Raw genomic sequence first — 27,426 nt, 5'->3', positions numbered from 1 at the left:
TGGAAAATCACACTCTCCCTCTCTCCTCCCCCCCCCCCCATGGAAGTAGTTATTATCCTGTAAGACATTAAGAAAACATATATGAAACATAATAACAGTTACAACTATCTAAAAAGTGATCATTGGAAAGATAGAGAGCAATTGCTTTTATTCAATAACCAGCAGGAAAGAGGCAATGATTTTAAATCAGAACAGGGAGCTTTAGATGCTATATCCAGAAAGGACTTCCTAAGAAAAATGAGGCAACACAAAAAAATTACCAAGAAAAACCAAAGAATGTCCCTCTATCTTTAAAGGTTTTCATATGGGGCTGAAAGAATCTGCAGTCTGCACAGTTCCACAAATCAGCCTGCAAAATGTGTTGCAAAAGTTTTTTAATCAGGCCTGCACACGGCCAGTCAATTACACTGTCTAAATGTATATCAGTCCTACTGCTTTCAAGAGCTACCTTACAGTACTGGCCCAATACAACAATGAGGCTGTTCTCGTGAGCAGCCAAGACTGGTCTAGGGCAGCTAATCCAGGGCTTGGCTGCCTGTGGGAACCACCGGGAGCTGCTTGTCTTCCGGTGGGGACTCAGCAGCAAATCCAGCTAAGAAGCCTGGCTGTTAAACCAGGTTAAGGGAGTGAGCGCTCTCTTAACCCAGTTTAACTGACTGTGTGTCAGCGCTGGCTGCATCCAGCCAGAGCTGAAACACTGACGGTCGGCCGCCCGTCACTGGGGGGTCCCCACAATGCACTGTGCACTTGTGCAGTGCATTGTGGGATTTCCGGGGGCCAGGATGACGCAGAAGTGGAAAGTCTGGGTGCTCAATCCTCATGCCCGGCACCAGGGTTGTCTGTGGGGAAGGTGAGCTTCTGCAGTCTGCCCACTCACACAATCATGAGAAAAGGCTTCACGTGGCACCACACCCCTCCACCTCACTAGCTCCACCCCAGCTCATCCCCAGGGCTGGAACCCACTAACACTTCCCCTTTCTCCCCTCCATCTCTGGCCACCAGCTCTTGCTACAGCAGGATTGTGCATCTGGCTGCTTTGCCTCCTTGGTGTCCACCTCATCACTGCTGCTCCACTATATCCCCAGAAGAAGATGAAGAACAGAGAAGACAAAGCTGTACAAGTGTGGTACATGCTGGGGAGGTAGCAGAGCAAGGGCTGTCAACTGAGTGCTGCTGGAGGCTGAGCAGTGGCAATTCGATGGACTCCTAGCAGGCAAAGCAGCCAGATGCACAATGCTGCTAAAACAAGAGCAATGCCAGGGGGTGGGTCTGGGGAGGCAAAGAAGCCTGGAGGATGAGCAGACTCAGTACCTGCACACAACCCTTTTATGCCACAGACGTTCTTGGATGGTGGAGAGAACTGTGCACATGCCACTCACAGCTGGAGCTGGTTTGGGAAGTTGCGGGGGCAGGGGAGTAAGGAAATTGTTTTGATCCCCCTTCCCCTTAATACGTTGCCTTAAATAAAGGAGGTTTAGCCAATTTTGTTTTCACTATTGCATTAACTAAACCTAAACAAAAAGCATGCAAATTTTAATTTTAGTTTTCATATGGCCTAACAGCAGTCTATCATGACATTGGCCCACCAGTAGGATTTCAGGACTGGCACTGGCCCTAATATCCCTAATGTGTGCTCTAGAAGATATCTGAGGACTGTTCCCATTCTGTATTTAAAAGACCTTGGACCAGGTCTCACAATCAGTGAGACCCAGTTTTTCCTGGTGAGCGGAAAGAGTGGGCTAAGCCCGCTCTCCCCGCTCACGAGCAGGCAGGGAGCCCTGGGAGGCCGGATCAGCTGCCCACACGATGGCCAGCTCCAAGACGGAGCCAGCAGGGGCTGGGGCACTCGGGGCCACGCAGCCCCTAGAAGCCCAGTACGGGGAGACCTCCGGAGCTTCCTGGCCATGGGTCTACTCGCGAGTAGCCGTGGCATGGAGCCGCAGTGCGGCTACTCACAAGCAGATAGCCCGGGTTTGTGGAGTGCTCACTCCGCAAACCCGGGCTAAGGGGCGGGCTACAGGAGCGGGTTAGCAGCTCCAGAACCACCGGGCTCGGCTGCGAGCCCAGTGGTTCTGACGATCACAAAAATCAGGCTAGGATTTTCCTAGCCCGATTTTTGTGATCGTAAGAATAGCCCCCTCATCTCTCAAAGAGTGGGACTAATACAGGGTAATGGCATCCCACCCCCAAGTTGCAATCCTATGCATTGAGAGTAAGCACCACTGAATACAGAGGTACTTTTGAGTAAACATACTACAAGTCTGCGCTGTTTGATACCCAAAGCTTTGGAGTGGGTCCTGCCACCTAACAGGTGCAGACCAGTACTGCTAGATACCCAATGTGTGGTGGTGGTGATGTTAATAAGAACATAAGAACAGCCTTGCTGGATCAGGCCCAAGGCCCATCAAGTCCACCATCCTGTTTCACACAGTGGCCCACCAGATGCCACTGGAAGCCTACAGGCAGGAGTTGAGGGCATGCCCTCTCTCCTGCTGTTACTCCCCTGCAACTAGTATTCAGAGGCATCCTGCCTCTGAGGCTGGAGGTGACCTTGCTTTATCATTCATGTACAGTGTGGCACAAGCATGGCACAGTGGTGGTGAGTGAGACAGCTTGATTGGAGCACACACCCACAGCTGCTACTGTCTAGACCAGGGCTGCTCAACTTTGGTCCTCCTGCAGAAGTTGACCTACAGTTCCCATAATCCTTGGCTATTGGCCACTGTGGCTGGGGATTATGGGACTTGTAGTTCAAAACCAGCAGGGAGCCTAGGTTGAGCAGGACTGATCTAGACCCTGATGGACTTAGGCATCTGCGGGCCCGCTGCAATGTGTCCTCCATGTACAAAGATTAGGGGCTGAGTTATTCTCTGTTTACGCTTCACTCTAATGGCTCAATAAAATGTCATCCTCCTCATTCTACCTATGAACTGGCTCTCCAGTTGTAATTTCAGCTTCCCCTCACTAACCTTTGGCATACTTGATTGGACTGTCCTGGTTGATTATGACTGAAAAAGCCCAGAACTAGGCCACTATCTTACCCTACTGTCTGTATGCAGATTTTCATCTGAGTAGAGGGAATGCAGAACTGCTCTGCTAATGCCTTAGAAATGCAGCGGTTTCAATATTGGTTGCTAGCTCGAGGTTTTGCATAGCCCGCACCACTGTATTTAACTGAACTAATCCAATTCATTACTTACATCTCATAACATTATTTCCATGTGATCCTAAACACATTTACTTGGAATTAAGTCCTATTACTTAAAAAAAAATTTTTTTTACAGCCAAGTAAGATTGCTTAGCAATGTAGCCATAATCAATTTCACATATGCAAAACATCCTAGCCAGATTGCTTGACTCAGTTCTCCATCTCAGAGGTTATGTCTTTTTTGCTGACAGAATGTACAGAGATGCAGTGATTCAATATTAAGAGCCTTCTGTTAACAGACTGTGTTCTCTGTGACCTTGCTCTTTGCTCTTTCATTATTTACATTTTCTTCTACAGTATGTCGCTAATTCCCAAAGTGTCCCCCAGAGAGTTCCACTGTTTTTCAAGTAAAATTGGCCTGCTGAACTCTGCAAAACATTATCTGAACTGGCAAAATTGGTTATTCTGATTTTAATCTAATCCTGCTTGGTGCCCCCCCCCCAACCCCACCCCTCATAATATGAACAATTCTTGCATATAATGCAACCTTTTCCTGTTAGGACAGCAAAACAGCAGCACCCTTACAGTATCATTAATCTCCACTCCTGTGTGTATTTACAAGTCATTCACTGCCATGGTATCTAGGAACACTATGCAAAGATAAAATGGCATAAAAACAAAAGCAAAGAAACAAATCCAGTTTAAGAAGAGAACTGGCCAGCTGGCAAAGTACTCAAGATTTCACAAACCTCATTCAAGGGCAAATAGTCTTGTAGATGTCTGCTCTCTGCTTGTTTTCAGACATTCTGTCTACTATTTATCTTCAAGACTGTGCAGAGTGAAGACAGGCAAACTTTTGCTTTGTTCCGTCTCCTGTTCCTCTAAAAGAGGCCCAGTCATGCCATTGCAACGACTATATTTTGCACAATATGCTTATTTTAAAAAAACCCAGGGTCTTGAGCTTAACCATAAGTATACTTTGTTTTTTAATTACTTATTTGTTAATCACTACCGGTGTTCCCTGTGACAGGGATTCCCAGATGTTGTTGACTAACTTCCATCACCCCCAACCAAAGGCCACTGCAGCTAGGGATGATGGGAGTTGTAGCCAACAACATCTGGGAATCCCTGTTACAGGGAACAATGATCACTACCCATCCATTCTTCTGTCTGTCCCTTCCTCCAAAACGCTCATGGTAGTGCATGTGGGTTATCCTGTTTTTGTCATGGCCCAGGACTCAGACCCCACTCTCTCAGAGGAGGGGTTCTGATGATGGGGAAAGCTGAATTCAGGAAACACCACAAGAGAGACCCTCCAAAGCAACCACCCTGCCAGGGTCTCCCCACAAAAGAGGAGTTCCAGGGGTCAGCAATGCCTCCATCTTCTGTGTCTGAACAGACAACCCCAGAAGACTCATTTCAGAAGCATGCCAGGGGCAGCAGTAGGCTCCTCAGCTCCACTGGAGCAAATACTAGCAGAATAGGGCATGGCTTATTTAAGTCCATGTAGTTTTCTTCTGAGGAGCGTGGGGGAGTTTGGGATGCTTACCTTATAGCAGGATTGATTAAGTTTTCTTTTTGCCCTGGCCCATTGACGGAGAAATATTCTAAACTCTCGGTTTCTTAGTTTGACTTCTTCCCAGTTTGATTTGACCAGCCCCACAGTCAGTTATCTGTGCCCTGCAGGCGCAAGCCTAGAACAGTTTTTATCCTTTAAACAAGTGTGTATTATGTAGTTAGTTAGTTTTCAAATTTGTAGACTGCCCCAAATCTCTGTCTCTGGGTGGTTTACAACAACATAAAACAGATTAGAAATGAAAACCTTAAAACAATTTAAAATCAGTCAAGTTAAAAAGCTTGGGTGAAAAAATAAATTTAGAGACATTTTAAAAGTTGTCAGAGATGGGGAGGATCTTATCTCAGCAGGGAGCACATTCCAGAGTCTCGGGGCAGCAGCAGAGAAGGCCCAGCCCTGTGTGGCTACCAGATGAGCTGGTGGCAGCTGCAGACAAGCCTCTCTGGATGAACTCTGTGGGTGGTAGGGCTCATGGCAAAGAAGTCATTCTCTTAAATACCAGGGCCTGAGCTGTTTAGGGCTTTATAGGTTATAACCAGCACCTTGTATTTTGCCCAGAATCTTATTGTTAGCCAATAAGATTGGTAGCCAAAAAGATCATCCCTTTCTATTATAGGAGTAATATGGTCTCTCTGAGATGACCCAGAGACCAACTTGACTGCTGCATTCTGTACCAACTGTAGTTTCCAGTCTACGTACAAAGGCAGCCCCACATAGAGAGCATTGCAGTAGTCAAGTCTGGAGGTTACCAGCATATGTACCACTATTCTGAGGCCATCTACCACAAGAAACGAATGCAGCTGGCATATCAGCCGAAGCTGATAGAAAGCACCTCGGGCCACTGCCTCAGCCTGGGACACCAGGGAGAGGTTTGGATCCAGTAGCACCCCCAGACTGCATACCTGTTCCTTCTGGGGAAGTGTGACCCCATCCAGAACCAGCAGTTCAAAATAATCTCTTGAGTTCTGACCCTGCACGATAAGTACCTCCATCTCATCTGGATCCCTCAGAGTTAAGCAACTACAGGCCTGTCTCCAACCTTACATGGTTGGGCAGGGTGATTGAGAAGGTAGTGACCTCCCAGCCGTCTTGGAGGAAACTGATTATCTAGACCAGGGGTGTCAAACTGAGGCCCTCCAGCTGTTGCTGGCCTACAATTACCATCATCCCTGGCTACTGGCCATGGTGACTGGGGATGATGGGAGTTGTAGGCCAACAACAGCTGGAGGGCCACAGTTTGACACCCTTGATCTAGACCCATTTCAAACTGGCTTTGGTGAGTGGCTATGGGGTTGAGACTGCCTTGGTCGGCCTGATGGATGATCTCCAATTGGGAATTGACAGAGGAAGTGTGACTATGTTGGTCCTTTTGGACCTCTTGGCGGCTTTCAAAAATATCGACCATAGTATCTTTCTGGAATGTCTGAGGGTGTTGGGGGTGGGAGGTACTGTTTTACAGTGGTTCCGCTCCTACCTGTCGGATAGATTCCAGATGGTGTCGATTGGAGACTGTTGCTCTTCGAAATCTGAGCTTATGTATGATGTCCCTCAGGGCTCTATACTCTCTCCAATGTTCTTTAACATCTACATAAAATTGCTGGGAGACATCATCAGGAAATTTGGTGCAGGGTGTTATGAGCATGCTGATGACGCCCACATCTATTTCTCCATGCCAACATCATCAGGAGAAGATGTTCTTCTCCATAACCTCCCTAAATGCCTGCCTGGAGGCAGTAATGGGCTGGATGAGGGATAACAAACTGAGGTGGAATCCAGATAAGACGAAGGTACTTATTATGCAGGGTTGGAACTCGGGAGACGATCTTGATCTGCCAGTCCTGGATGGGGTCACGCTCCCCCAGAAGGAACATGTACGCATTCTCGGGGATGCTTCTGGATCCAAACCTCTCCCTGGTGTCCTAGGTTGAGGTGGTGGCCAGAAGTGCTTTTTATCAGCTTCGGCTGATAAGCCAGCTGCGTCTATTTCTTGAGATGAATGACCTCAAAATAGGCTTGTGCCCGAAACGTTTCGGAGGCCATTATGAAGGCCTCCGAAAAATTTCGGCACTGCGGGCAGTTTCGGCGCCAAAACGCTGACAGGGGTAGCACTTTAAGGGCGGGGGAGGGTGTACTCATCCCTCCTGCCGCATTTCCCCCACCGGCGCACTGTTTTTAAGCCCCTCGGGGCGGCAGCATTCCTCCCTGCCGCCCCTTTTCCCCCGTCGGACTGAAGTGGTCGGAAGTGGCGAGTGCGCGCGCCCATCGTGCATGCGTGCTTGCCCTTCTGCCATGTGCATGCGCACACACAATGGGCACACGCGCGCTCGCAACTTCCGGCCACTTCTGGCTGACAGGGGAAACGGGGCGTCAGGGAGGAACGCTGCCAACCCGAGGGGCTTAAAAACAACAGCGCGCCAGTGGGGGAAATGCGGCGGGAGGGGTGAGTACACCCTCCCCCCACCCTTAAAGTGCTACCCCCATCGGCGCTGAAGATTTTTGTGCACATCCCTACCTTAAAATGGTGGTACATATGCTGGTAACCTCTAAGGTAGATTACTGCAATGCGCTCTATGTAGGGCCGCCTTTGTACATAGTCGGGAAACTGCAGTTGGTCCAGAATGTGGCAGCCAGGTTAGTCTCTGGGTCATCTCAGAGAGACCATATTACTCTTGTATAGAAAGAACTACACTAGCTGCCAATACGTTTCTGGGCAAAATATAAGCTGCTGGTTATTACCTATAAAGCCCTAAACAGCTTAGGCCCTGGGTATTTAAGAGAACATCTTCTTCACCATGAGCCCCACCACCTGTTAAGATCATCTGGAAAGGTTTGTCTGGGGGTGCCGCCAACTTGTTTGGTGGCTACTCGGGGACAGGCCTTCTCCATTGCTGCCCCTGGACTTTGGAATGCACTCCGTGTTGAAATAAGAGCCTCTCTATCTCTGGCAACTTTTTAAAAGGCACTGAAGACACATTTATTCACCCAGGCTTTTAATTAGATTCATGGTTTTAATTTTTAATGTTGGTTTTAAATGATTTTAATGTTATTGATTTTAAAGTTTAAATGATTTTAATTGTTTAATTGATTGAATATTTTAAATGATTTTAATTGTAAACCGCTTAGATACGCAGGTTTGGGGCTGTATAAAATATGTTAAATAAATAAATAAATTCAGTCTCAGTTTGTTTTCCCTCATCCAGCCCATCACTGCCCTCAGGCAGGCATTTAGGGAGGTAATGCCTTCTCCTGATAAAGTTGACATGGAGAAATAGATTTGGGTGTCATCAGCATACTGATAACACCCTGCACCAAATCTCCTGATGATCTCTCCCAGTGGTTTCATGTAAATTTTAAAAAGCATAGGAGACAATATGGAGCCCTGGGGGACAACATATGAAAGTTCAGATTTTGAAGAGCAATAGTCTCTATCCGGAATCTTCCTGAGAGGTAGGAGCAGAACCACTGCAAAGCAGTGCCTCCCACCCCCAACACATTCAGAAGCTCCATAAAGATTCCATGGTTGATAGTATCAAAAGCTGCCAAGAGATCCAAAAGGACCGACAGAGTCACTCTCCCTCTGTCAATTCCCAATTGGAGATCATTTGTCAGGCTGACCAAGGCAGTCTCCTCCCCATAGCCCACCGGAAAGCCAGTCTGAAATGGGTCTAGAATAATCAGTTTCCTCCTGCCTAGAGCTGGGAGGCCATCACCCTTGCCTTGCCCAGCCATGGAAGGTTGGAGACAGGCCTATAATTGCTTGACTCTGAGGGATCCAATGCAGGCTACTTCCAAATTTGTCTCACTATTGCCTCCTTAAATAAGGGGGCATCCGGACCTCCCTCAGAAAAGCATTTATAATCTCTACCAGGCCCTCTACAAACAACCCCTGCCAGATAGTATAAACCATGTCGGAGAAGGGTCAAAAGAACAGGTGGTAGGCCGCACCCCTCCCAACAGCATGTCCATATTCTCAGGAGTCACAAAATGAACTGATCCAGCCTAACCACATAAGAGGAGTTGCTGGACACTACCACATCAGATACTGAAGTAATTGTGGGGTCTGAATCTAAGTCGGCCTGAATACGGGATATTTTATCCACAAAGAACTCATTAAAAATGTCAAAGAGGGTAACTGATGGTTCCAAATTCTGATTCAAGGGAGGAAGGACATATACTAGCCCTCTTACAACCTGAACAACTCCACTGGATGTGAGCTTGCAGATGAAATACAGGCAGAAAAGGACTGCTTCTTTGCTGCACATATCGCCTGAGCATAGATCTTCAAATGTGCTCCATGGTGTAATCTGTCAGATTATTCTAGTTGAGTCTTTCTCCACGTGTGCTCCAGTCTCCCTTGCCGCTTCAGCCCTCATAGTTTTTCCATATAGCAAGGGGCCAGTTTTCAAGCAGGTCAGAGAGGATACTTAGGAGCGATCATGTCTACTGTCCTGCTGAGCTTGCTGATCCAATTCTTTACCAGGTAATCAATAGGATCATCAGCAGAGCCCACACTAAATCCTTCCAAGGCTTCATGGAATCCTACTGGATACAATAATCTTATTGGGTAGATCATCCTAATAGGCCCCTCACCACTGCGGAGGTGGGGCATGGTTGTAAGTCCAACCTTAACCAGATGGTGGTCCATCCATGACAATGGGGCAATAACAGGAGTTCCCATCCACAGAACACTACCCTGATCACCCAATCACTGACTGACCCAAAACCACTCAGTGAGCAGCATGGCTAAGCAGAAATTTGAACCCATGTCAAATCCAATACACTGGCTCTAGCACAAGTAACAGAAGAGGCGACACAGTTCCTGCTCTGAAGAAAGGTACTAGAAAGACATTATAGGGATGGGAGTCACAGAATAATAAACACAATGAAATAATTAAAACTAGGGCTGGGAGCAGAGCATCTGTCCCTCCAGTTCGCCACTGCTTCCTCCTCCCCCCCCCAGCAGCCATCTTCTTTCCCACCTGCCGCCTTTTCTCCCACCCGCCCCTTGCCCCCTGCCCACCTTCTTTCCCATCCACTGTCTTCTCCACCCCTGCACCCCCACCGTCTTCTTCTTCCCACCTGCCCCGCCACCATTTTCTTTGGCACACCAGCCACCATTCACCACCATTATCTTTCTCCACCATTTTCTACCCTGTCCTTATTGCAAATTCTCACGAGAACTGCCACACATGGGATTCACGATGGGTACACCTAAAAGGAATATAGATAGATAGATAGATTACCAGTGATCCCTCTAATTTTTTTTTCATCTGTGTGCGGAATGAGTTTTGTTCTGGGCAGCAGTATCAAGGCAGTGTGTGCGCACGTGCATTCAGAATGGAGCCTTCCTGATTCAACCTGAGCGGGATCTAAAATGAACTGAGTGGACATCCAAAAACTTGTGAGCCTGCACACGTGTGCATGCCTTAGAGGGAACAATGTAGATTATTAAATTTGGCCTAAATGATTTCATGGTTTTAAATCTCTAATCCTGGACTTCAATGTTGGATTACCTGCTGTTTCATAATAAATTTCAAATTGCTGTTTGAATTGTTGAATTCAGTTGTCTGAATGTGGTTTTTAAAAGATGTTGTAACCTGCCTTATCATTTGTTTTAAATTGAAAAAGAGGAATGTAAGCATTTCAATGAATGGATGAAGAAGCTGGACTAGATGGCTTGGGCCTGATCTAGCAGGGCTGTTCTTATGTTCTTAAATAAAAAAAATTGTTGAGGTTGGAGGAAAGTAACAATGGCATGCAGGTAAGGCAGGATTAGGGTAGGTTCTGGGAAGGCTTTGCTGACGCACTAGGTTTTGAAAAGGGACACAGAGGGAGAGAGAGAAACGGTTTTCTCTACTGAAGGGGAAAGGCCACTCTAGGCATACTGAGAAGCATGGTACAAACATGAAAGAGTTGCTCTTTTTCAGACCTTTTAAAAGAAAGATCAAATTGTTTCATTATATGATGGATCCTTTTATCAGTATTCAAAATATGCCACAGTGTCATTTATTACATAGACTGGCGTCTGTCTTCAAACCATTTATCTGCGAACAGTCTCAATGAACCCAGAAGAACTTCCATAAGAGTAGTCCAACTGTGACAAACGAAGCACAAGCCATATACATATGCATAACTCACATGTCTGAATATTCACATATGGATGACTGAACAGGATGAATAACATCTGAGAAATTAATCCCTGGTGCAGCTCTTGTGATTTGAACTGAAAAATGCTAGGGATGACTTTGGCCCAGAACACTCACTATAACATTCTGAAAGGTTTGTAGACATGTCCCCTATAAGGAATACAGGGTATCGTAAAACCATCTTCCTCTTTGCCTAGCCAAGGCTCTCTCTTCTTTGGGGATTATGCACTATAAATCGTTATTTTTTTTTCAACAGTTCCTTCTTCATAACCAAGTCTTCATCAGAGAATTCAGTGTCTCTCAGTCTGATAGTATAAAACATTAAGAGCAGATGAAATATGGCTGAAATTTCATCATCTACGGATAACCTTGTCCAGAAGTATGGACTCCATACTGAAACAAAATGAAGCAAGCTTGTGATGCTGAAGCACAGAAATAGCACATTGTTTCTAAGGCTTAGAGAGCAATGCTACCATTTTACTCTGCAGTGCTAAAACTTTATCTCAGTTTGGCTCTGGACACCACCATTGATTAACAAATTGGAAAGTGATTCAGAAAAAGTAAGGATTGTGTGTGCCCATTTCTCTTTGTCCTGAATACCAACATCTCTTTGTCCTGAATACCAAATATTTGCTACCTACAAGCCCTTTGCAAGAGACACATGCTTATGATGACAGTGCACAGGTTCCAGGCATGCCAAGTTCAGCTACTCCAGGACTTGAAGAAGGTGAATGATGCAAGGTGACCAGGCATGTCGGCTAATGCTGAAGAAGAGGCAGCAAGGTATGCCCCTATGCAACCATCAGTCACTGCAGGCATACCCAGACTGTGGCATTTGCTCACCAAATCCACTAAAGGTAGCACGTGCAGCAATGGCTCTGGAGACTACTGGAACATGGAATGAGATTTAACAGGAGGTACAAAAAGCCCTAATAAGAGCATGTTGCACTGGGCAGCTGCAGAAGTCCTCCTGACTTGCAGGAATCACCAGTCAAGGTTGCGCTTGTACAGGGATCTTGTGGGATTCTTTAGGTTAAGGTGACCTGGTCTTAGGGGAGGACTAGGTACCCCATTTGTTGTCTTTTAATCCTATAAGACACAGGGAGGGGGGAGAAAGAGCACACCTGTTCAGAGCAGCATTTTGTGTGGACAACAGGCAGCAAAAGGCAGTGGCATGCAAAGATACATACAGATATCTGCAGAAAACAGGCTGCATCTCCTCACAATGGATTTCATGGGCTTTAAAGGGCATCTCAGCTTGGGGGGTTGGGTTACCATCTAGTAGGGGATTATAAAAGCAATGCATCCTGTAAGAGGATATAGTCATCTCAGAAAGATACAGTGAAGTCTGTAATATCGTAAAACTGGACCTATGCGCAGTAGTGATTGACTAACTTTAGAAATATTATGTCTTTGTTAACAGCTGTGGGGAGTGAGGTCATTCTTCCCTTATTAATGGAACAGAATGTCTCCCGACAGAGCAATCTACCCATTGCTCCCCAGGAAGTGGAAAACTCCACTAATTAAGATGTATCTTGGGCACACTTGAAAGAGAAACACATCCTAGGTGCTTGAAAGATAAAGAAACATTTCAGATGGTCAAGGGAGCTACTTGCTTCTCTCTACATGCAAAGGAAACTCGTGCTAAAAATGTAGCTGATGAGCCTCTGGAGGGAGCTCAGAGACATAAATGATGATGAAGCAAGAAAGTATAAACACAAATGAATTATGAACCTTAAAGTCCGGTTGCGGTTGGCACTGGCTTGTTTGGCAGCAACCCAAAAATGAGCCTTCTCTAGAGTTGCACCAGGGCTCTGGAACACATTCTGAAATGAAATCAGAATCTCTCTATTTCTGGTTGCTTTAAAATGACTTTTGAAAACACACCTGTTTTATCAGGCTTTTATAGTTTATGATGTTCTAAAATTTTAAAGTTTTATTCATGATAATGTTAATCTATTTATATGATTTTTGGGTTTTAGTTTGATTGTAAACCGCCCTGAGATTTTATATAGGGTGGCATATAGGGGAAGGTAACACGGGGTGCAAGGCCATTCCACCTGCCTTGCCGGGACTCACCAACTGGCCCCTTTGCCTCCTGTGGAAACTCCAGCCCAGACAGCCTATCTGTCAAGATCCAGCTGGCAATGTGCCAGCCTCCCAGATTGCTGAACTGCACCACCTGTCGCTTGTTCTGGAAGCTGCTTGTGGGAGGAGTGGCTTTCAGGGTGTGGAGGCTTAAAAACAAGCAGGCTCGCCGAAGGCATAGCTGTTGGCATGGCTGTCGGTCCGCCTGTAGGCGTCTGCCAGGGGCCTTTGGCCAGGCCTTGAAGGGTGGGACTGAGGGCTGGGGGGTTGGGTCATGCCAGGCCTTTTGCAAGTATGTGTTTGGGCTCTCTTGAGTGGGATGGTGCTGGGGGGTGCGCCCATCAGTTATACGGCAGTTATTACTGTAGTAGTGGGGAATAGAAGAATTGGCGCTGGCAGAGCAGCTGGCCATTACAGGGGAAGGAAAATCAGTAATTTAGTAAGTGTTTCCACTTCCAACTGCTTTGTCAACTTTCAGGCCTTGGGGAGCAGCTTCAACAACCCACAGAGTCTGGCCTTGGTCCTCTGCAATGCCAGGTCAGTTCCGAATAAGACCGAAATTGTCCACGATTTGATCGTGGATGAAGGAGCTGACCTGGCATGTATAACTGAGATCTGGTTGTGGGAGGTGAGTGGTCCAGTGTGGGCTCAGCTTCTCCCTCCAGGTTACTCTGTTGTGGAGCAGGCTAGGGAAAGTGGACAGGGGTGGTGGGGTGGAGTGGCTGTGGTACATAAGACTACCATTTCCCTTACCAGGGCCCCTGTGAGACAATTGACTTATATTGAGTGTGTATTTTTGAGGCTGGGAACTAGGGATAGATTGGGGATTCTGTTGGTGTACCGTCCACCCCACTGCCCAATTGACTCCCTAACTGAGCTAAACGAGCTGGTTGTGGAGTTGGTTTTGGGGTCTCCTAGACTTTTGGTGCTGGGGGACTTCAACATTCATTTTGGGGCTGGCTTGTCTGGTGCGGCTCAGGAGTTCACAGCGGCCATGACAACCATGGGCCTATCCCAATTAGCTTCTGAACAAACTCGTGTTGAAGACCATGCACTTGATTTGGTCTTTTGTTTGGATCAGGGGGGTGTTCCGTGGGGGGGGGGAATCCGGTGGTTTCCCCATTGTCATGGAGGGACCACTAACTGGTTAAGGTTGGTTTCACAGCCACAATCCACCCCTGCAGGGGTGGTGGACCTATTAGGATGGTCCGCCCAAAAAGGCTGTTGGACCCAGTAGGATTTCAAAATGCCTTGGAGGATGTTGATGTTGGTATGGCCGGTGATTCTGTCGATGCCCTGGTGGGAACCTGGAACAGAGAACTCATCAGGGCAGTAGATATGATTGCTCCTAAGCGTCCCTTCCGACCTGCTTCAAAAATAGCCCCTTGGTATACTGAGGAGTTGCGGGGGCTGGAGCGGTTGGGGTAGGCGACTAGAACACAAGTGGAGGAGAACTTGAATCAAATCTGACAGGATGCAGCATGTGACCCATTTGAAAACTTATGTGATAGCAGTGCGTGCAGCAAAAAAGATTTTGGTCTGTGCACATTACAATTGCAGGTTTACGCTCAGCAGACCTATCCTGGGTTGTGAAGAGTTTAGTCTCTGTTCCTTCTATTTCAAATCGGTCCCCAGGGTCATTCTGCTGCAACACTTTTAATGAGTTATTTGTAAACAAGATCTCCTGTATGACTTGGATCTCTGATTTGGGCTCCACAATTTCTGCAAGGTCTATGGAGGTTTCATATACAATTTCCCATTATGCAAGTCATCTGTTTCCAAAGGGTGAGTCACAATCTACAACTGGGTTGAAACTTGCCCTAAAGGGTAGTTCCAGGATTGCTATAAACATCTTTTGAAGAAAGAAGAACAAAAGGAGGAAGGGGGGGGGATTAGAAACAATGCTAGGGAAGGAGAGAGAGAGAGAAAAGAGAAAGAGAAAAGGACAAATCTATAAAAATAGACATTAAAATATGAAATTTAATCTATAAACATAAATATATAAAATCCATAAAAATAAAACTCTCTATTTTAAAAAACAGATTTGAAAACATGCCAAAATGGAAGTGGCTTTCATGTTGCACATTGTAGTAAAGCTGGGTTCTGGGCTTGAAGGCCATTAGAAAAAATGGGCCGTTCACTGCTATTCAGTGCAAGAAAGACCACCCACACCAACATGTGCATGATATATAAAGCTATCTGGCTGGGAATTGGTTTTTTGAAGGAAAAAAGGAAAGGCATGAATCTGATCTGCTAGAATGGCAGCAAGCCACTTGTTGGATCGAAGGTTTCCAGTATCATTTAGCAAGCAATAGCAATAGCACTTACATTTATATACCGCTCTATAGTTGGAGCTCTCTAAGCGGTTTACAATGATGTAGCATATTGTCCCCAACATCCTCAGAAGGATGGAAGGCTGAGTCAACCTTGAGCCCCTGGTCAGGATCGAACTTGTAACCTTCTGGTTACAGGGCAGCAGTTTTACCACTGCGCCACCAGGGGCTGGCTCTCTCTCTCTCTCTCTCTCTCTCTCTCTCTCTCTCTCTCTCTCTCTCTCTCTCTCTATATATATATATATATATATATATGAACGTTCAGTATAACAAACAGAACGGCAGATGAAGCTATGGAAACAACTAAGGTACATGGGCCCGCCCCAGAGTAGGAATGGTGAAATTTCCTGAAAAAGTGAAATTTGAAGAGAATTTCAAGGTTCTGCCCAATCTGAGAACTTTCTTAGAAATTTTCAACATTTCCTGCACATTCCTGAAAAACTTTCACTGGGTGCTTTCAGACACAACACAGAAGCTTGGTTGAATTAGAGCATTCTGTGTTTGTTTCTCTATCCGAATCCGCCTCCCAAATCCAACTACAGATCAATTTGGCCAAACAAACTGAGCTTTGAAACCAAAGTTTGTAGTAGGTTTGTTTGACTTAACTGTGGTTGAATGTGTGATCACATTGTGTCTGACCTGCTAAACCCCTGCTAACTGGGCAAAGAGGCACCTTTTTAATGTGGTGATTCTCTTTATTTAGCAGGGGGAGAGTAACTGGCCCAGTGTCATGGCTCAAACTTCTGACTCAGAAGAGTCAGAGCAGGAACGGGAGGATTCGCCTGCTAGTTAGGGCTCAGAGGCACAGCAACAGGACTTGGCAGGGAGCCTAGACTCTGGAGCTGAGGATTCGCAACAGCTACCAGAAATGATTTTTGATGGGGAGGAGCCTGGGATTTCACCTGTCTTGAGATGACGGCACAAGAGGGAGGCTCAGTGGAAGTCATGCAGGTGCAGGAGATCACTAGAGAGGAAGCCGAAGTGCTGACTCAGGGAAGCCTGATCTTGAGCCATATATATTTGGTAGTCTCTCAATTACTCAGGTGTTGTTTGCAACGTTCACAGGCTGCAGACAGTGTGCCATTGAATTCCCAAACTTTGTCCGAGTTCCAGTTTCCCTTGTTTACGCTTTCTGCTTTGTTCTGTTAATTCCTTGCTTCTGTTGTCCTTTGCTATTTTCATTCCTTTGCTCTGTGTTTCCTTTCACTTATTACTCAGTTATTGTTAGAGGGGGGTACCTAGTGCAGTTCAGGGAACTTAATTCATTTACTGTTTTTCTTTGTGAGCCTTTTATTTTTCACTCGTGCGGTTCCACTGCTGCTTTCTGTTAACTCACTGGGGAGTGCTGAAGGGGGTTGTAAATCCTGTTGGGTTAGCCGAGCTAACGGATTTATGATACCCTATCCACCCCCAGCACAGCATCCCTCCAGTGGCTTTTGCTGGTGCCTTATCATGTTTCTTTTTAGATTGTGAGCCCTTTGGGGACAGGAGTCCATTTATTTATTTATTTATATCTCTATGTAAACCACTTCGGAAACTTATGTTGAAAAGCGGTATATAAATATTTGTTGTTGTTGTTGACCTGATCCTGATAGTTTATTCTTATCTTGTTGCAAGACGCAGGCACAGCGTAATGAAGAAACAGCTATGGATTGGGCAAATGGCAGAGGAAGAAACTGAAGAAATCACTGGCAGGCAAAACAAACCATGCTGCTGCCCAGCATCTGCAGAGGGAATTTTCTGCTTGTTTGGGGAAGTGTGGTTAGAAGCTTCCATGGCTCTACATTCTGTGTGCAAGACTCCCTGACTAGGGATGTGCAAGCTGGCTTGACCTTGAACCGGACCTGGTTTGGTACCAGCTTGAAGCCCTCCTGGCAAAGGGGAATCTGGTGAGGATTCCCCTTTATCGGTACATCGCGGGGCTCCCTTAAGGAGTCTTGCCTGTTTATGGCAGTAAAAATGAGTACTCACACCAGTGGCTCCCTGACCCTCGCCAGCCTCCACCGAGTCTCTTGGACAGGTTCACGTCTGAACTGCAGCTCTGCGCAGGCATAGAGACCTTAAAAAAAACACAACTCTGTGCATTCACACAGGACATTTGCGTCACCACACATCTGTGTGGTCTCTACACAAATGGCCCATGTGCATGCATTGAGATTAAAAAAAATGACCTCCATGCCTGTGCAGAGGCCTGATTCGGGCCTGAATCAGGCCAGGAAGTCTCCTGAATCAGGCCAGGAAGTCTCTGGGGGAGGCCATCCAGGGTCGGGGGAGCCTCTGCTGGCCCCCCTGCAGCAGCTGCAGCACAACTTGTGTGTACTTATTTTTACTGCCATAAACAAGGAAGGCACCTTAGGAAAGCACACACACTTTCCTTTACCAGTTCAAGATCAAATCTGCTCCGGATTTGAACCAAGCCGGGAAATTCTGTTTTTAATCTCATGCTATATTGCCAAAATGGGAACATGAGCGGACCTAGGAAGAACTAGCCCCAAGCACCACTTGCATCTCTGCAACACAGCAGCAGCTTCAGTGAACGCCTCACTTTACCTTTGTGATATGGAAGCCAGTTCAATATATCTGTCCTGCATGGCTAATGTGAGAAGCCCCAGACTAATTGTAGGAGCCACAGCAGCTCCTCCCCACACAATCAGCATGGCCGCAGTCTTGAAGAGGAGTAACTCTGGCATTAGGACAGCATAGGGTTCCCCGTGGCTTCTCTTAGATCTCAAGTAGCATGGAAGAAGCTGTGCCTCTACACCACAAAATAAATAACAGAAAGTATCTGAGGAAGGCTGTGAAATAAGAAATTACAGGAAGAGTGATCTTCTGCCTTTCTGCCTCACAGTTTTGCTGTCATCAGCAGTGCCAGCCTGTTGCCAGAGCATAGGGAGGAGAACTGGTCTTGAGGTAGCAAGCATGAATTATCCCCTTTACTAAGCAGGGTCTGCCCTGGTTTACATTTGAATGGGAGACTACATGTGTGAGGACTGTAAGATATTCCCTTTAGAGGATGGGGCAACTCTGGGAAGAACATCTGCATGCTTGCATGCAGAAGATTCCAAGTTCCATTGTTGGTATCTCCAAGACAGGGATGAGAGAGACTCCTGCCTGCAACCTTGGAGAAGCCACTCCAGTTTGTGCAGGCCAGGGCTGCTCAACTTCGGCCCTCCTGCAGATGTTGGCCTACAACTCCCATAAACCCGAGCTATCAGCCACTGTGGCTGGGGATTATGGGAGTTGTAGTCCAAAAACAGTTGGGGGGCCTACACTGAGCCGGCCTGGTAGATAATACTGAGATACATGGATCAATGATCTGGCTCATTATAAGGCAGCTTCCTATGTTCCTATAGGGGGGATGCGATGGGAAAAACCCTTTACCCTTGCCAAATCATAAACTGGGAAGTAAAAATAAGACTGCAATTCTAAGCATATTTACCTGATAGTTAACGCCATCAAAATCAATAGGACACAGGAAAATGTATGACTTGCATATCTTCATAAATTAGACATCTTCATGGATACTCATGAATTTTCTACATACAGCTCTATAGACAGAATTTCACTGCTAGTGCATAGCCAGGATATATTATAATAAGCTCTCTCCTCCATGCAGGGCACCAATATGCACAATTCCCCAACTTTCTGAAGTGTGCTAATGGGATTCCAGTTTCACCAGCAAGAAAATGGCTTTCCTTTAAATGTAATATTTTTGAAAAGCAATAGCTTGTAAAAATAATACAGATTCAAAAGAGTTTGAATCACCTCTGGGAGACCCTGTAAAAATGATGCCGTTAATAGTTGCAAATAGAGGAAATATCTTATTCAGAAGGAGTTCTTTAGTTTGCACAATTAGGTATTGGGCATGCACCTTTACTAGATAAAACAATGGATGGTTCTAAAGAAAGTGTTCACTTATTGAACACACATTGCTGATTTGGTATTTTTTTAAGGCTTCTAACTAAAGCTCTTACTATTATTGTTTTATGGTATCTACACTGTTAGAATTACCAATATACACTGCCTCATTGGTACAAAAATATATGCAATGAAGTTTGGAATATGGCTGCAGCCTAAGTACTGAATTAAAGTACTTAATTTGAGGAAGTAAAGGAAGAAGAAAGGAAGAAATAGTGCTGAGAGTATACAAGTAAAAGATTGTGTGCTTCAAAAGGATTCTTATCAGTATAAAAGGTAAGATGTCTGTACCTGCATGTTACAATATGAAAAGAAAAACTCTGTACACTAAAAAAAAGTATGTGATGCATATTTGGACAAATTTCTGATCCTACAGAAAAAGACATGGCCTTACTCTGGTTATTTCTTTACTGATCAAGATATAGTATTTCAATTTATCTTTCATAAGGCTTATCCCCTTGCTTGCACTGTAAGGTCATCGTATCATTGAATGAAGCTTCTCTAGGGAGATATTATTTTAACTCCAGTGTGTCAAGCTTTCCTTTTTCATTCATCAAAATATAATCATTTACAAAGATAGATTTGCAAGCAGTGGAGGAAAGAACAATTCTTGTTACATAAGAGTCTGAAATATTCTGAACTTGATCGTGAAACCATTTCATGAATGACGAATGATTGCAGTCTCCACAATCTGTTCAGTGTTTTAAGAGCACAAACAGTGGATTTGTCTTTTCCTCTTTCATTCTTGAAATGCTGAAACATTTACACAACACATTGAGATTTATAATGGCAAAAATGAAACTAATTTTGCAACATATTTATTACTATGATATACTATATAGTAGTATATACTATATACTACTATATCATTTTTTAAAGATTTGGTAGGTCCAACCTGATTACTTGTACTTGTTTTTGTAACAATATATTCATTGTATCACCCAGAGGCCATTTCCGTGCCCTTATACAGGCCCCAGGTATGGCTGGTACAGCCATACCTAGAGCAAGTTCTGCTACTTTAGAAAGCAGAACTGCCCATGTTGGTGGCAGCCACTGCATGTCTGCACAGAAGCATCCAGGAGCTCAAACTGGTACTGTTCTCCTGCCTCACACACCTGCCTTTCCACCTTTCTCTTCCCTCAAGGTGAGCTTTTCTCTCCTTTCCATCCTCTCTGGTCCAGAGCTTTCCCACCCTCTCTGGGCTCAGAATCCAGCCTCAGACCTATGGGTTCCCGAAGAGGCAAGTGCCTGTTGAGACCCATTGAAGTCAGCCAGCAAGCAAATGCACGGCAAGAGAATAGTAGTAAAATAAAATAGGCTCAAATTGTTGCCTGATTTTGTGCAGTAACTGAGGTGACAAGTGAAAGCAAAACTATAGACTAATTCTCACGAACGTTAATTGTTAATAACTGTCCTACCCAGCTTCAGGAGCTGTGCATCCTCCCGATTTCCATTTGTGTGTGAGCAAACAAGTAGGAGGAGAGGGTAAAGATTGTGTGTGAGAGAGAAGCTGGGTAGGACAGCACCATCCTACCCAACTCTCATACCCAGCACTTTAACAAGGAAAAGCCATCCTACCCAGCTCATCTCTCACAGACAATTGCTGCTCCTCCTCCTACCTAGTCCTTTGCTCCCACAAGATCGATAATCAGGAGTGTGCTCAGCTCCCGAATCTGGATAGGAGAAGTGTCCTACCCAATTTTCAATTATGTGAACTTCCTTTCTGTATTTCTAACAAGGTTATCCTGGATAAAGTAGGTCTGGGAGTAAGGAAGTGACTGTGGCAGCAAGGTCATGATGATAACTTCCACTAAAAGGTGAGGCAGAGTCATTTTTGTGGCTCTGAGGAAGAGGAGCTGGCGAGACACAAGTGAAGTGAAGATATCAGAGTTTGGATGCATAGATAGTTTAGATGTAGTCTTAAAATTTGAGCGGAATTCTATGCTATCAAGAATCAAAACCCAACCTACTCAATGACAGTACTGAGTTTATGGAGTTCTAACAATGGAACACAGAAAGAAAATTATTGATAACCACTCTATAATTTTGTTGTTTGCTCTTCTTGGAGATGTACCAGAGCACAAATCCCCTTCGGACACAACCTGTGCCCATCAGGGTAAACTTTCCACAAGATGTGTAAATGCTATTAGAGAATAAGGACCAACAGAAACTTATGTGGCCTGAATCAATTTGCATGATTATATAAGAAAGGGCAGTAACTGGGGTCAATACAAACACGCTTGTGTTGAAACTCAGGGATTTCGTACAAACAAGTTGCTATTTTTGGTAAGAACCATTTCAGCTTGTGTTTCTAGTCAAATACAAGCAATGCAGTTTAAGCTCCATTATTAACTTGTACTCTCATCTCAAATATGTAATAATGGAACAATCTGAGATGTAATTATGTCAGTCAGCAACAAGCATGGGAAAAGAGTTTCCTCTGGAGAAAGTATAATAAATTTAATTTTAGCTAGAATCAGTTTAAAAGATTGCCCAGGAACCAAAATATAACATGCATAAACTAATGAGTAATGACTCATGCAGTTTTTGCTTAGAATTTAATACGTCTACATTAAAAGAAGGGAGAGAACAATAAATTAACAAAACAAAAATTCCTGGTTTTTCCTCCCACTTAGTAGAGCATACTATAGTGCTGCACTTTTTCTCAAGTTTCTCACCCACGATTGTGTATCTTACATGTCCATGCACATGGAAGACATAAAATACATGTCAAACACACACAAAAGTAAGTTATTAAGTAGGAATAGACACTAAATTTTTGTGGAAGTCAACAGATAAACATACTGTTTCCACTACAGACTAAATATACAATACATAATTCAAATGAATTAAGTTTACATCCCCTTGCTATACGTTTCTGCTATGACAGTGGAATTTATGAATGCTCAATATTGTTATCAAATTATCTACACTCTACAGTAACTTTTTAAAAAGACATTTAAAAAACCAGAGTAATGGTGTCTCATGTCTGACTAGTTTACAAATGAAAAATAATTGACTTAAATTTGCCACTAAAACCAGACAGTTTTTTTCCATTGCTCAAGAGCTCCAATACCAACATTAATCCTACTTATCAGGTATTACCCACATAACAGCACATACTCAAATGAACTCCTCCCATAGAGAATGTGCAGTAAACTACCAGCCAGTTCCTCAGTGCCTTGAATGGACTAATCAATAGACTGGATGGGCAGGGGTGGAACTATGCCATATTCTGTGGATATAGTATGCCAATGTAAGTGGCTTGCACGTGTGTAGGTAATTCCCCTCTATTTCAAATTTATTATGAAATGTATTTTTGGACACACACCCCCCCCCCACTTATTTTGATCATGTAGAACACCATATTGTGGCCCAGGTCACTCATATTGGACCAGAACTCATAGCCCAGGTCCAGGCTGAGACCTGTGTCTCTGCCAGCAATTCCATTGAGAAATTCTCTGTTGCAAGGAATCCCTGAGCTCTGAGTGAAATGATTCTCCTAAGAAACAAGCCAAATTGTCTGGACCTTGCTCTCAGGTAATGGCCTTGGGAAAGCTGGAAGCTAATCCTGCATTGCCTCTGGCAAGATGTTTACAATGTTGATGTCACCACCATTGTTTTGCCTTAATCAGATGCATTGCTCACTAGTCTCACACATATATCCACTTGCTTTTACTTTGGATTGTTTTAGAATTACACACTAGGTAGATTTACACCACAAAAAGTGATTTAATTGCTGTCTCATACACATAGCTTATTATTATTCAATTTCGATTTAGCTTAGGCTCTTCCTTCTTAACACCTTTGACTTTTAACACTCTTTGAGGCAAAGACACCCACCCACCCCCCGCCGCCGCCTCGAGGACCTTCCTCAAAAGGGTAAAGTAATTTTTTAAAAAAAAACACTTAAAAAATAAAATTCGCAAACCCCTCTGTAGTTTGGTCCGGGGTTGGACTGAACAGGGGGTGGTTCGGATCGACGCCAAGCCGTCGAACGTAAACGTAGAGTTTTCTAAATGCTTATTACAGGCACAAAGTTATGGTTTGATCACAAGATGCTTGTGAACATGGTTATCTCCATGTGATCATCACCATATGGAAGTGGTTTTTCACAACTTCCACATTGGAACGGTAATGTATGAAATGGCCCTAATTTCGATGCAACATACTTATACCTACCAACATGTCCTATTTTCCCATTCACCTGAATTGGAAAATATGGACATGTTGGAAGATATGTATACTGCAGATAAGTCACCAAAGAAGAAGCGTGGCTGACTTCTGCTTCTTTTTTACCTGCTTCTATTGAAATGTAGGGTGTAGAACTCACATATATCTCCCATTATGCAATGAACTCCAGAGGTCTGCAAGCATCTGCAGCAACATGGGCCAGAGCATAGGGCACACCTGTAAGGTGGAGCCAGAGAGGGGAAGAAGAGTGACATTAGGGCTGTTGTGGCAAAGGAGCAGGGGAGCAGGACTGGGGAGGTAGTGTCAGCTAGGGATGTACATGGAACCGGTTCGGAGGCCCTTTATGCAAAATATGCATATATAATAGCAATAAATATATGCAGATTTTATACAAAGTGGAGCCTTTTTGGGGGTGAAAAGCATCTATCTCCACATTTTTGGTGATGGATACTGACCTTTTTCACCATCTGGACCTGGCAACCCTACTTGAACATGAAAATTACATATAATGAAGACTGAAAGATTGCTTTATAGAGCTATTTCTACATTACAGTACATGATTTTTAATGATTAATTTAAGTAAAAAATAATTGCAAAACATTAGGAATTGTACAATATGTTAGAGTAGCTTGTTTACTTCCATATTACTTTTGGTTACATTGATTTACCTCGAAGTTAAATATGTGTTTAATGCTCTCACATTGAAACCAACAAAAATGTGCTTAAATTTGGCGTGCCATGCCCAGTACATCAGTAATTCATGTATCTGTAAACATGCTGCTTTCTTTTTTGAAAATGTGATGATCTGTCCATAACGTTTAAAAAAAAAGAAAAGTGAATACCTCCTCCTGACACTAATAGATTTTCTAGATGTGTGAGTGGTATTTAAAAGGTCATAGATCCAAATGTCTGGCTTTCATAAGGTCTCATCACTACAACATTTTTGCCTTTGTTGTTGGTATCATTTAGGACTATGCATCTGAGCCTCAAGATTAATACAAAGAACACAGCCGAACTGTGAAGAAGATGGAAAAAAGAGAGAGAAAATAAACAGGAAACTTAAACACAGCCACATGGTCTAACTGAATCTTTTAACTCACTCATAAATAAAGGGTTGAAATAACTTCCTTTACTTATTAGCTAATTAAGTCCTTCTAGCATCGACTACAATGGCCATAATAAAACTGTGTTTAGCCATAACCTCCAGGCGTCTTCCATTAAGACTCACATTCCAGACAATCGTGCTATATGGTATGCAACTGCTTTGCCAACATATGTGCAACCCTCTCTCCCCCAAATCCTTAAAAATGCAGAAATAAAAAAACTCTGCTTAATTTTAAAAGTAAGGTTGAAAGAATTGCACTGTGGGATTTCTACTATAATCAACTGTCTGCATTAGTACAAGATGCAGAGTAAACTCTCTCTCTCTGTACACACACGCACACACAAATATAAAATGTATAAAACTCATATTTAAAACTCTTTTTAATACATATATATTTGTAGTACAAACTCCAAATTTTTCTACCTCCTGCTCTTCATATCTCTATGGAATACTACAATGACATGAGCTCAAGCACAGAACAAGATCTTTTGCTATTCAAACACAAGTATAATGTACTATACATATAATATATTACAATTTATAACTAAGGCTGAAGATCTGCAGATAGGCTGCTTATATTTTAATGGGATTTTAGTTGGCTTGTTGTAATCAGGGTTGCAGCCAAAATCTTAGTGATTATCTTCAAAACTCCAAAACAAATAGTTCACTCTTCCAGCAGCCCATTGGAGAGTCCTAGTGGATGTCCTGGACTTTAATAAGGAAACTGTTCCACTAGAGAGGATGAAAGAAGCGGGGGAAAGAAATAAGAGGACTAAGACAGACAGAATCGGGAAGCAACAGGCATATTGAACAGGAGGTAAAGTTAATGGTAAAGTTGGTATAGATAAGGATGAAGAAATTCCCCATGTTCTTTTGTTTCATGGATTTACTCTACTAAGTAAATCCATTCCATACTTTCTAAATTCTGTTTTAACCAGGAGAATACTAAGATTAATTCTGGAACTTGAGCATGTGCAATGTGATGGTGCTTTTAGTTCCTTCCATTAATTTGAATCTCCCAACACACTCACCCTCTGTGTTACCAGTGCACACACATGGGCATTGATAAAACCCGTCAAAAACCAGACTTGCTGTGATCATATACATGGGGTTAACTACAATAATGCCTTTTAGTGCATGGCCACTATCAACCTCAACCTTTCAGTTCCTGTGTACTACCAATGCTGATAGCTGCACTGCACCAGCCTTCTTCCTGCCTCCTGTTTGCTGCTTCTTGTTCTCTCTTTTAGTTTGTCAGCACTAGGAGAGCCAGAGGCTTCAGGGCCTTGTCTATCCATTAAGCCACTAATGGGGCTGATGCCCTCCTAGCAACTGAGTTCCTACAGGTGAAACTCGAAAAATTAGACTATCGTGCAAAAGTTCATTAATTTCAGTAATGCAAATTAAAAGGTGAAACTGATATATGAGATAGACGTATTACATGCAAAGCGAGATAAGTCAAGCCTTAATTTGTTATAATTGTGATGATCATGGCGTACAGCTCATGAGAACCCCAAATCCACAATCCCAGAAAATTAGAATATTACATGGAACCAATAAAACAAGGATTGTAAATAGAACAATATCGGATCTCTGAAAAGTATAAGTATGCATATGTATTCACTACTTGGTTTGGGCCCCTTTTGCAGCAATTACTGCCTCAATGCGGCGTGGCATGGATGCTATCAGCCTGTGGCACTGCTGAGGTGTTATGGAAGACCAGGATGCTTCAATAGCGGCCTTCAGCTCTTCTGCATTGTTTGGTCTCATGTCTCTCATCCTTCTCTTGGCAATGCCCCATAGATTCTCTATGGGGTTCAGGTCAGGCGAGTTTGCTGGCCAATCAAGCACAGTAATCCCATGGTCATTGAACCAGGTTTTGGTACTTTTGGCAGCGTGGGCAGGTGCCAAGTCCTGCTGGAAAATGAAGTCAGCATCCCCATACAGCTCATCTGCGGAAGGAAGCATGAAGTGCTCCAAAATCTCCTGATAGACGGCTGCGTTGACCCTGGACTTAATGAAGCACAGTGGACCAACACCAGCAGATGACATGGCTCCCCAAATCAACACAGACTGTGGAAACTTCACACTGGACTTCAAGCATCTTGCATTGTGGGCCTCTCCATTCTTCCTCCAGACTCTGGGTCCTTGGTTTCCAAATGAGATGCAAAAGTTGCTCTCATCAGAAAAGAGGACTTTGGACCACTGAGCAACAGACCAGTTCTTTTTTTCTTGAGCCCAGGTAAGACGCTTCTGACGTTGTTTGTTGTTCAGGAGCGGCTTGACAAGAGGAATACGACATTTGAAGCCCATGTCCAGGATCCGTCTGTGTGTGGTGGCTCTTGATGCACTAACTCCAGCCTCATTCCACTCCTTGTGAAAGTCCCCAACACTTTTGAATGGCCTTTTCCTGACAATCCTCTCCAGGCTGCGGTCATCCCCGCTGCTTGTGCACCTTTTTCTTCCACACTTTCCCCTTCCACATAACTTTCTATTAATGTGCTTTGATACAGCACTTTGGGAACATCCAACTTCTTTTGCAATTACCTTTTGAGGCTTTCCCTCCTTATGGAGGGTGTCAATGATGGTTTTCTGCACAACTGTCAAGTCAGCAGTCTTTCCCATAATTGTGATTCCTAATGAACCAGACTGAGAGACCATTTAAAGGCTCAGGAACCCTTTGCAGGTGTTATGGATTGATTAGCTGATTGGAGTGGGACACCTGGAGCCTAGACTGTTGAACCTTTTCACAATATTCTAATTTTCTGGGATTGTGAATTTGGGGTTCTCATGAGCTGTACGCCATGATCATCACAATTATAACAAATTAAGGCTTGACTTATCTCGCTTTGCATGTAATGCGTCTATCTCATATATCAGTTTCACCTTTTAATTTGCATTACTGAAATTAATGAACT

The 27,426-nt window shown here is 44.1% G+C and overlaps 1 protein-coding gene across 26 annotated transcripts in view; it reads right to left on the bottom strand.

Annotated features, from left to right (window-relative positions):
* ERC2 (ELKS/RAB6-interacting/CAST family member 2) overlaps positions 1 to 27,426 on the bottom strand; it is a 1,070,068-nt gene that overhangs the window by 304,827 nt on the left and 737,815 nt on the right. Inside the window, exon 18 of one of the 26 annotated variants that reach the window (XM_053296294.1) lies at positions 25,131 to 25,240. The exons of the other annotated variants lie outside the window; for them this stretch is intronic. Within the exon in view, the coding sequence (XP_053152269.1) occupies positions 25,138 to 25,240 (103 nt within the window). The 3' untranslated portion in view covers positions 25,131 to 25,137. Of the gene's footprint in view, positions 1 to 25,130; positions 25,241 to 27,426 lie in introns of those variants that run through there. 26 annotated transcript variants of the gene reach the window in all.

This window comes from Hemicordylus capensis, chromosome 2 (genome assembly GCF_027244095.1).
Source record: "Hemicordylus capensis ecotype Gifberg chromosome 2, rHemCap1.1.pri, whole genome shotgun sequence".
Classification (NCBI taxonomy): Eukaryota; Metazoa; Chordata; class Lepidosauria; order Squamata; family Cordylidae; genus Hemicordylus; species Hemicordylus capensis.
Note: the sequence above shows the minus strand (reverse complement) of the source record. Positions and strands in the feature narration are given on the sequence as shown.